The following is an 11,941-nucleotide window of genomic DNA, read 5'->3' on the forward strand; positions in this document are numbered from 1 at the left end:
CACCCTTGTTAAAATATAAGCTAAATAGAAATACAAATTTTGTGACCTGGATCAAGAGTCTAAAACTCACATATTTTAATCTATGCACAATTGCAATGAGTTGGGTTATGGTTTGTATTATGGCCAGTTTGAGATGTAAAGGTTCCTGTATTTCTGCAGAAAATATCCAGCGGTATACAAAAGTACCAAATAAATATCACACCATTTTATACCTCAACATATTTGATTGACAAAGTATCCAGAATACCACTTTATTTTCTCAGATTATATATCAAGTATAAATCTTTAGCAATTCACAAAGTAGCCCAAGAACAGTTTTTAGCATCTTGCCAAAATATTACTACATTTTGCTAAATTATTATCCTAATTGCCACATTAAGCTGCATAGTTGCAGGGGGAGGCGTTTACACTGATAGGCAATGATTATTTATTTCAACCCGTGTTGTAATGTTTGTTTGAATTCAGCTATTCCATATACTAATCCAAAAATATTTACATTTGTTTGCTACTTCTTCTAATAAATAAGTTATATTAGCTTATTAAATGGAAACTTCTATGTTCTGTTAATCAATACCTGGTGGTGGGCAGCTCACCTGCCAAACTACTGCCTCCATGTGATCAGCTGTTGTGGACAAGCAGACGCTCAGCACAATGGTGTGAGAGGCGGAGGTCAGGACGCTGGCGATGATGGCTTCCCGCATGGAGAACGGCAGCATGGTGTAAACCACAAACACAATGAACAGGAAGAAGGATACCTACAGAGAGAAAAAAAAAGACTTGCTTATATCACCTCAAAGCAGTGGAAATAAAATAGAAAATTTTAAAATGTGGACAACATCCTAAAAAGTAGGCATTACTAAAAAAATAAATAAATGTAGTACCATAGTAATTCAGGGATATGAATATAGACAAATATATAGAAAAGAGGCATTCTGCACCTGTAATGTAACACTTTCCATTACTAGAGTTAAAGTTGTTGTGCTGCATGACAAGAAAGAGGCCAGTGTTCTCACAGGCTACAGCTTGTCATCTCTTAACCTTTCATGGCTTATTTGCCAGGCCAGTGGGGAAGCAGCAATACAAAGTGGGGCTCAGTGACATGCAGAGAGTTCAGCAAAGAATAAGAGCACTGAGGAGAGAGGCTGAGAAAGCACCTAAAGGGGACTAACATGGTCTCTTAAATTTGAAACAGCAAAAATTGGAAGTAAGGATGACTGCATAATTAACCAAAATACATATTTAAGTATGCTTGCAGCTTTGAAGGGCGTAATGTATTCTCAGAAAGTGCATTCAGTCATAGCCAGCTGCTGTTGATAATCCAAAGTATTATACATCGTTATTTTTTTATTTTATTTTCTTTTTAATAGGTGATACTGCCAACTTCTAAGGTGGACAGACAAAAACCATTACTTGCTTTAGATATAAACATTGTCTATGTTTGACCAGAGTCATCGTGCATTTACTGTTACTCATCTGGCCAACATGAAAGCAGTTCACATTTGTTGGGGTGACCTTAAATTGCTCTCCCTAGTTTTGTAATTGTATGATTGGGTATTGTTCGGAAAGATGTGCTAGTAAAACAGTTTTGTGCAGTTATTTAACAAAAAAGAAAGTTGACTTTCAAAGAGGGAAATGCATTACTGCTCTTCTCATTACAGTAAGGTTTGTCAAAACTAACACACAGGCAAGTAATGCAATACTCATGTAATGCAGTAGTGGTGCACTCGGAAGAACAGACTGAAAAATATAAAGGCTACTAAAGACAAAATAAGGTCACTTTAACACAACGCAAATAGTTAAGAAAACACATTTTTACACTGGTCAGTAGGTATATGTGTAAAATACACAAATAAAAACACAATTCAAGTTTATGCAGCCTGGAAAATAAACAATATGGCAGCTTTGTTTCTCAGTTCTGCTCTACAAAATTTGCAGTATCGTTATCCTTCACATGGTATTCTAAAACTGATTAAGCTTTGCAAACAATATTATTAAAAACTACAATTATTGTGCAAATACTGAAGCCAGCAGAAGACATTAGCTCATATTTTACCATTCACTGTTTTCACAGATGCATTAGAAAAAAAAAGTTAATTAGAATATGTTGTACATTGTTGGATGAGATGGGGCACAGTTACATGCTCCATAAGAAAAACCTTGTTTTTAAACCACCACTTAAGACTGTTTTTAAGTGGAATAGAGAGGATTATATGAGCGATTTAATGTTTCAAATGTTGATAAGTTTATATTAAGGATACAATGTCCAATTTCTATGATTTTCTGAGGAGGGTAAAAAAAAATAAAAAATTCCATCCACACTAGATAACAAATGTTGGTGCACAAATTTTGTCACAACCAATTCGCTTAGCTCTTATTTCCACGTGAAGTTCATTAAACCGATATTTAGTCAGGTAAATGTGTAATAATTTGAACCCCACAACAGAAGGGAGCTGCTAATTGTTGCAAACTATCGCCTCACCCGGGAACATAATTTGTTTGGAGTCCAAAAAGCCTTTTGCTGAAATAATGTTAAAACCAATGCTGCTAACTCAATCGTGAAAAGTGTGCAATGAATAATTGAGAGGTTATGAGGCAAAATATTCAGTTATACAGATATAATGGCTGACTGACTGCAGGGTGGTTAGGAAATTCAAAACACATAGTGACCTTCTCCTGGGATAATTACGTGAATAAGAAATCTTGTGGTCTATCATAGTAGAGTCAACTTTGAGCTTACGCCGTGAATCATTTCCCTCCTAATGACACTGAAGACAGTCAATAAAACTAATTATGGAGACAGAGTGTCTTACATCAGGCTTTTAGTCTGTGATTAGTTTACAAGTGAGATTATAAATCTAACCTGTAACCTGTAAGTGTGGAAGCCTGTGAGATCAGGTGCTGACTCCCTGCCTGCTATTTAATACCAAAGTAGACAGATGCTCATTTAATCTCCAACCACTCTCGCATAGCCGCGGTAAAAAGACAGATCTACTGATTTACACTGAAGATGTGGGAATAAATGGAGTGGATGAAAAACAATCTGCCAGATTGGCTGGTTTGTAATTTCCACCATCAGTCTTTGCATGGTAATCTCCAAAATCAATTAGGCATAGAAACAAAATTAGTCTCTGTCTTTTACGTTAAATCTCATTTTTACACTTCGTCTCAGTTGCTCTCGTTTCCCCTTACCTCCTCGGCTGTCTTTCCCATCACCGGTTCGTCTCCATCTGCTTCCTACCCACTTCTTTGCTGCTAAAATCTGACAAGGACTTTCCAGGACCAAAACCTCTGTCTGTTAAATCTTAATGAGACTGGCTGTATACCAAGTGTGTGCGTGCGTGTGTGTGTGTGTGTGTGTATCTGGCACATGTATCAAAGAGAGACAGAGGAGAAAAAGGAAGTGATGAGGCAGGATCTAGACATGTCTCAGAGAGGGGTAGAGGCTGGACCACACAGATAAGCTCTTCTCCAAACCATTAGGGGATAGAAGAGCTTTGTAGAGCGAGAAGAAGTAACCAATTGATTTCAGGTTCGAAGATGGAAAATTGCCTACATCCAAAGTAATGTTTGGAGGGGAAGCATGAGCAGAACACCACTAAGGACATATTTGGTTATCCACTCCTATAGTATCTGTTCTTCTTCAGTGTGCTTTACTACGAGTAAAACGTTTAGTTTGGTTACTGCATTGCTGCAGTTAAGCTTCACTTTACAAAGGTATGTCAGTTGAAGGGCTAAGAACTGTAATTGTAATCAAAAGGCTGTTTAATTTAAAAATATTAAAATACATCCTCAAATAGCAATAATCATATACATTTCATAAAAGTTCTACAAAGTCAATTAGTTAATGTAAAACATTCAGGGCAGTGGCCTGAATGATTTTTCAATTCTCATGCTAAAATCTGGTTGTTTTTACATGACATTAAGCTGAGCTAAACCACCAATGCTTCTATTTATATGTATGAACATCTAAGAAGTGCTGGATGTTTCCTAAGGTGAAAACATCCTGGTGTTATTTTGGGGGCAATGCTACAATGAGAATCCTTGCACTAAACTGGACAACATGTCTGTTTTATTGCACTGTCCATATATTAAAAAACAAAGTCACATACTAATATAAGCAAATTATTTTAGTATTGCTTTGATAAGCTTCACAACATTTATTTGTGTGCATTATTACAATAATGACATTAGTGAAGAACGTAAAGGAAGATCAAATAGACAGTAAACAACAAACATTAGGAACAGCACATTTCTTCTACAAAAGAAGGCATGTGCTGTTGATTTTGTGTGTCACTGAATCACTGTTGCGTTTGTATGTCCTATCTTTTAACAATGCGTTGGATAGTTTATGCTGGAACCTTCTGTAATTTCCTTATTTGTTTTATTTGCTTGATACATGCCAGTAATGTAACGCCTCTTTTTGACAACTACTGTGTTTAATTTATAGCTAAATTTATAATCTCCTTTCCTGTGTGTCTTGGACAAACCACTGGGTGAATACTTGTAAAACTAACATATTTTTCACAACCTGTTAGCTTTAGGGGATAGAAGTGCAATGTTTTCCCCCAATTCAAACAGTTTTTCACTCCTCATTGGAGTCTCAGCTCAGCAGATGTGACGGTGAAAATCTGTTTGATTTTTTTAGTAAAGATAGAAATCAAAATATAAAAAGGAGAATTGCAGAGATGAAAGGGTCCTAAAATAAGACCTTAAAGATGGCCCAGTCCTTTCACTTCTTCATAGATACATGACAAATGATTTGTTTTATTATACTGACTAGTACACCTTAAGGGAGGCCTGAAGCTCAGCTTCAGCTATTGGCAAAGAGCATGTATGTATTATTTAAATCTTTTTCATTACAGGCTGACTGAACAGATGTGACGCACATTATTTTCAACGATACATGAAAAAGGTCTTCTGGTCTCATCTGTGGATAATTACAATAATGAATACTGCGTACTGAGATGGAGTGGCATGAAAAGGCTAATGAGTCATTTCCCTTAACCTATCCAGTTTCAATAACTGAGTAAAAGAGGGGAAAAAAGGAGACTGCAGTCCCTACAAAGACATTCTGTCCATTGAGACATGGTAATTAACACTTAAAGAAGCTGCAGAGGAGAGCAGAAGTAGCACAATAGCTTAACATCTGAGGTGAGCACAAGAAAGTAATGAATGGAAAGGTGTGTGAATCAGAGCATTTTTAGCTACCTCTTTGTGATCAATGAGTCCACATCAGACATCTGTCTTGCTAAGTACTGCTAAACAAGAACAGCTTTCGCATGATGAAGACCTAATGTGCTGTGGTCTTTTTCACTGAGCTCTGAATGCGTGTGGTTGGAGGGTCTGATGAACCTAGTATATTGCCATATTTAATTCCTAATAGCCTCCAAATTCAATGGAAAGTATAGTGCACATTACACTTAGGTACAGTCCATACACTGTCTATACCGTACAAAACTCAAGGAAATTGCAACTAAATTGCTATATTAAGAGGAAAAAAAAGGTGCTCTGCAACATTTCTTTGGTAAAAACAAGCATTTTCTCTGCACACATACACATATTTGTGTGTCACACAAAACATACATTAATTTTGTATGTTTTGTGTAAAATTCCTTCTACAAAATAAATGATGCACACTGAAGACATTTATTGAATTTCCATTTAAACAGACCTTGTGGAATTTCATGATACCAAGAGGCCATTGTGCCACATCGCACAGACACTTGAAAAATGAACTTCTCACAGGGTCAAAGTGTGTAATTTTAATGCATGTGTTCATTCTGACTTAACTGTTTTATTCTGTGTACTTTTGATTTGAAATATGTTTGTAAGTTCTTTGTGTTTCTATACGCTGAGTAAATCACCCACGAATTATCAACACATGGCTACCTAATTGGCCAACGATAGCCAGTTAGAATACAGCCGGTTAACAAAAGACCAATGGGCAGATGGCAAGGCACAGACTCAAGCATGCCAGCTTCAGCAGGCCAGCAACAGCAGAGGACAAGAAAGCTCCAGTGCCAGATCAGAGAGTGCAGCTGCTGCAGCAGCAGGAGCAGAGGTATTCAGCTACAGCAGGAGGACAATTATCAACTTTTGGAAGAATGTAGGAATCTCTACACACAGCCTGAAATGCAAACATTTATCTATATTTGCCAGAAGAGTTACTGGTTGAGCTCTCCCTCCACCAGGACGCCATATAACATGGTGCCAAAGCTGTGACAGGATGGTCAGACATCCTGAGGACCCTTCTGCCCCTGATCCGGACATGATTTTAGCTTGGACTTCCAATTTCACACTCACTTCTTATATTTACATGTAACAGTAATACATTTTAAAATATTATTATTACCCTTGCATAATTCAGTACCCTAATCAAAATTCAGTGTTTCAAAAAATTTGAATATCACATTAGATCAGAATAGAAATGACATTTTTAAAAGAAATATTAGTTTTGCAAAATTTTTGTTTGTTTCTATGCACATTTGGTTTTGGCTCCTTTTGGATCAATGCAGTGTGGCAATAAGCCTGAGTTCTGGAAGTTGATGTTTGACAGCAGCCCTTTTGATTATCTACGGATTGTTGGTTCTGGTGTCTGTTCTCTTCCCGTTGACAATACTCCATCAATTCTCTCTGGGGTCAAAGGTCAGTCCCATTGGCTGGCCAATCAAGCATAGTACTTCCATGGTCATTATACCAGCTTTTGGCACCATTGGCATTGTGGGCTGGTACCAGGTCTTGCTGGAAAATGAAATCAGCATCTTCACAAAACTTCTTTGCAGAAGGAAAGTGCCCTAAATGTCTTGATAAATGGCTGCAATGACAGTGGACTTCATAAAACACAGTGGACCAACACTAACAGGTAACATGGTCCTTCAGATCATCACAGACTGAGGAAAATTCACACTAGACTTCGAGAAACATGTCTTCTGTGCCTCTTAGTTCTTCCTCCAGACTCTAGAACAGGGGCTTTTAGGTATATCTCTACTTCAACACACCTGGGTCAAATAATGAGGTCATTAGCAGGACTCTGAAGAACCTGACTGCACTTGGGAGGTGATTCAGCTGTTGGATTCAGGTGTGTTGGACCAGGGAGACATGTAAGAGTTGCAGGACACCGGCCCTCGAAGACCAGGATTGCCCACCCCTGCTCTACAACCTGTATTTCCAAATTAATGCCGATTTTATTTTCATCTCAGGAGTGGACTTTGGACCACTTTCAACAGTTTAGTTCTGATTCTCCTCAACGCAGGTAAGATGCTTGTAGCCAGTGTAGAATCAATCTGTGTGTAGTGGATCTACACTACGGATTGTTGGACCTGGTGCAAGAAATCTCCAAAAAGACTTGAGAATGGGGTCAGAGTTCACCATTCAGCAGCCGGAGCTACAATGGAACGGCTGGAGTCCATTGTCATGTGTCAGAACAACCTAGTCAAAGTCCATCCCCCAATCTTTTAGTTTAGTAAAATCCAGTCCCAAAAACACAACGGAGAACATGTTGTTCTACAGCAGCAGAGATATGGTTTGTGGTTTGGGGCTGACTCCAGCCCCAGGAATAATGCTTAAAATTAACTATTAAAAACATTTAATTTGAAATAAAACACAGCCCAACTGCTAGCTCACATAAACCCAACCCTGCGCCAAGATAACGCCACTCCCTCAGCAGCCTCCTGTCAATGAGCCAAGAATTCACTTATAAGTGTACTGAATATGTCAGTGATGCTAAATCAACTGCTACTGCGATGAAAATATTTGGTGATGTAGCCAGATAAAGAAAGATAAAGATCTAAAATTAATTTTCTCTTGTGCCCTGGTCATAGGTTTCCTAAGGAATGTCTGTCCATTTCTAGTTTCATCACAAAATGCTTTGCTAACACAACAAATATCAACAATTTAGCTTCTCTTTAGGCCATTAATTCCTTCCTCAACCTAACACTCTTTATTAATAGTCACGTTAACAAAACCATTCATGAACAACCATTTCTTACCTGATCCCATGGACACACGATTCCACCAGAAAACATAAAAAGGTAGCCCATTGCAACCAAGCAAGCCCAGATGACCAAGGAAAAAACACGCAAAAGCTTCTTGAAGACAGACTCAATGCAGACAAGCACAAACACCGTCAGGAATATAGCCAGTGCTGTGGGCACGGTGATTACAAAGGCCACATGGTCTGCGATGCTCTGAAAAGAAAAGAGTGAAGATGAAAATCAGAATTGGGATCATAAAATGTTTGAACATAAGATTTAGAAGAAATATATATAATGATTGAATAACTGAAGAAATCCATTTGTGAATGAGCGCTACAAAAAGTACATTTGGTACAAGTATACTGCAGGTTACAAATAAAATGTTCACATTTATAAAAGTGGACATGTATTATTCAGAATCTGAAAAGAAAATGGGGATGGGAATATAAAATATATCCTTCAAAATAAATTCATATAAGGATTCAGAAAAATTTCTAGCATAATGCAAAGTCAAATAGTACATATCTTTTGCTTTGTTCCTTAAAACAGATTCCCCTCACACAAGTTTAGCATAGGTTACATATGTAACTGTATTTAAAAAAAGATAAAAATATATTTAGCTAAAAGTATAAAAGATAAAAAAAAAAAGAGTCATTCAAAAAAATAAATCTAGTGAAATATAAAGAGGGAAAACCGTGCTGGGGTAATATCTTGCATGTTCAGGCTACATTCATAATTTACTGCTACTGCCTGCCTGCAACACACTTAGATATGGAAAATGTGATAAAAATTTTAGGAATTCCATCCAGTTAAACCTGCAGGAACAGCACAGTGAGATGGGACGCTTGTAAAATGTTTCTGCTATATTTCATCAGTCCTTCACCATTCCTGTCATGGGGAATGGAAAAAGGGTCACGATAAGGTCAAAACACTGGAGTGTCGAGCCTTTTTGGCTATATCACTTCAACGTATGTGGGTATTTATTTTAGAAATGCAATTTTCAAAGTCTGACTTGAATTTTGAAGCGCTTCAATTTTTGTTTAGTCAGTTTTTACTTTTGCCCCTGAAGGTTATCAAGACATTTTAAGACTATTTTAATTGACTTGAGTCACTGACACAGATTTAATTGTTCATTTTTACATTAGAAATGTCCAGTCTGACCATTATCCTGAAAACAACAATCAACAATCCTCCTGCTCACTGTTTTCTGACCCAGTCTCCACTCCGAGCCATTCTATTTCTTTTTCTCATGTACAGTCAAAACATTGGGACATGAGAGGACGGCTGTGGTTAAAAGAGAGCCACACAGAGTTTGTCTTGCCCAAAGCGAGCCTTTAAAACAGCAAAGGATTTAGGTCAGCCACACAGAACGATGGAGGGATGAAGGGATAAAAATGAATGCCACAAAAAGAAATAAGGAGGTGAGAGATGGCATGGGAATCAAAAATAAAAGAGGATGAGGGGAAAATAATATACCAGAGCAGCCATGCTTTTTGCATGGTTATGCAGAAACACATAATCTAACCTGAGTTAATAAATTCTATTTGTTTCTGCAAGAATCATGCTTTTAAGAGAAGATCAACATCTTAACTAGAATAGCAGTTTCTCATCATACAACAAACCTACGGCTGTTATCAAAAACAGTGTCAGCTTTAATGTAAAAACATGCACAAATGATTGACTCTATTAAGGTTGTGCCTAAAGGTCAAAAGAAAAAGCAGCCCCGAAATAACCACTCAAATATTGACAGTGAGCAAATCAATTTACACCATGATTTTCAGTGTTAATCTTTTCAGAACGGACTGACAGTTTTAATTAGCAAGTTATTTCTTGTCACTGTGTACCATTGAGTTATAAAGTTAAAAATGACAAAAGACTGGCTTGATCTGAACATTTTATGTTGCCAGTGGTGGAATATAATCATTCTGCTGTAGCTCATATTGGGTTAGAGGTACAGGTATGTTGAGATGTAATCAGTTTTTTTTGTTTTCAGTTCAAACAATTCAGGGGTAGAGTAGTATTATTAGTAGTATTAATAATAATAATAATAATAATAATAATAATAATAATAATAATAATAATAATAATAATAATAATAATAACAATAATAATGAAAGACTCCTGTTAAATTGATTGATTTTTGCATGTTTAGCCAGAATATTTAATAGTTCCCATCAAGGAATCGTGCTTTAGTGGATTTAGCACTATACAGTACGAGTGTCTGTCTCGGTATTTAATAATACATTTCAGACAAATCCTTTCCTAACAGTAAAATCAATCAAAAAGTGTGTTTAAAAAAAAAAAAAAAAAAAAACAAGTACTGAAATCCACAAAGAAAAGTTCACATGAAAGAAAATTTAATCAACTCAAAAGAAAAATTATAATAATTTTGCCACCAAAATCCAACACATTATGCAGAGAGCCTGGCTGCCACTGCATTGAATTTTAAAGGCTTTTGACTGAGGGAGGAAAAAGGGGACAGAGCAAAACGGATCACTTTGTAGTTGAGTCAACCATAGGCTTATACAATAACTAAGCCCCTTATCCTCTCCTTTCACTTCACATTAGTGCTGTGATGAAGAGAACATGCTATGAGAGTCTGATTGCGGATGGGCACAGGTACTGTACCAGCATGTGCACATTTGTAGGTTCCCGTTTGGCTGTCTGATTCCAGTCAACTTTGAATTGTACCGTTTGTGTTTTTCAGCACATTTGTGCACTTATTTTTTTTAAAGACCTGTTATTATTGTTTGTACCATCACACCCTTCGTTTATCCTGCTAAAATGTCTTACGAGATCAAAATCTCTTTTTCCAAGAGAAACTTAGTGTCGGGGCAGCAGAACTACGAGAAAGATTAATCTAATATAATTTAACTTCAAATTAAAAATAAAAATGCCACATAAGCTGCGAAACCTGCGTGTGGCCCCAGATTGTTGCTCATTTATAAGTGTTTCACTTGCATAGTATATGTGCATGTGTCTATCAATGTGTGTGTTTTGTGAGCGAGCAGCTTACCAGCCCTGAAGCAAAAAACACAGTCAGCAGAGCCAGGCAGGCTCCCATCACTATGAGAAGTAAAAACACAATGAGAGGATGCTGCTGGCTCATACAGTAGTAGGATTCATATAACCAGTCCGGGGACCTGTTCCTCTTCTCCTCTCTGCCTCCTCCTTTATCCACTTCACCAGACACCCCTGCACGGTCAAGTAAATACTGTTTCCTCTTCATCGCCTCTTGCCACATAGATCTCGGAGCCGAGAGAGTTGAAAAAGAGGCAGGGAAACCCGTAGAAGAGGAGGTGGTCACTGCTGAGGTGTTAGTAGTTTCCACCACAGAGGAGGAGCAGTTTCTGTTCCGTTCTTGTCTCATGCCGTTTTCTCGGTCTGGGAACCTGTGGTGAGAACTCCGGAGCTCCAGTATGTTGTTCGTTTCTCTCTCCACCTCCTCTCTCAAGTCCTTTAGTCGGAGACAAGTGAAAGATGAGGGTGAGTCTGAGTCAGAGGCAGTGTGTGCTGGGCGAAAAGGTGGCAAGAATGCACCAAAGGTAAAGCGCAGCATCCTCCTCCTTCTCCCCTGTCCAACATGTTGGGGTGGAAAATGAAGTGAAGCGCAGCCAGAGAGTGCTCTTTAGATAGAGAGAGAGGGAGAGAGGGGAAAGAGAAAAGTGGGAGGGGAGGGAGAGAAGACTAAGGGGGAAGGGAGGGAAAAAAATAAGATGCATTTTTATAGAGAAGTCAGCCAGTGAAAGTGCTAAAAGAAAGCAAAGCATCCAAACAATAAAACTTCAAAACAGCACATCATGTAGCATTATTTTTGTTTGTGTCTGAAGGAAAAAAAAAAAAAAAAAAAACCCAAAAGCAAATCTAAGCTTTGAGCTAAATCCCAAATGACTATTTGCACTCAAAGTTAGAAACCAAACAGAATGTTTGGAGGGAGGGGGGGGGAAATAACCTGCAATGTTTCATCC

The 11,941-nt window shown here is 37.7% G+C and overlaps 1 protein-coding gene across 2 annotated transcripts in view; it reads right to left on the reverse strand.

Annotated features, from left to right (window-relative positions):
- The window catches only part of adcy2a (adenylate cyclase 2a), a 36,294-nt gene extending 24,757 nt beyond the window's left edge, over positions 1 to 11,537 (reverse strand). For both annotated transcript variants that reach the window (XM_044117194.1, XM_044117193.1), the window contains exons 1-3: positions 10,990 to 11,537; positions 7,989 to 8,186; positions 594 to 755 (exon numbers count right to left, since the gene is read on the reverse strand). In XM_044117194.1, coding sequence (XP_043973129.1) covers positions 594 to 755; positions 7,989 to 8,186; positions 10,990 to 11,532 — 903 coding nt within the window. In that variant the 5' untranslated portion in view covers positions 11,533 to 11,537. The remainder of the gene's footprint in view (positions 1 to 593; positions 756 to 7,988; positions 8,187 to 10,989) is intronic.
- Positions 11,538 to 11,941: the final 404 nt, after the last annotated feature.

This window comes from Gambusia affinis, linkage group LG05 (assembly GCF_019740435.1).
Source record: "Gambusia affinis linkage group LG05, SWU_Gaff_1.0, whole genome shotgun sequence".
Taxonomy (NCBI): Eukaryota; Metazoa; Chordata; class Actinopteri; order Cyprinodontiformes; family Poeciliidae; genus Gambusia; species Gambusia affinis.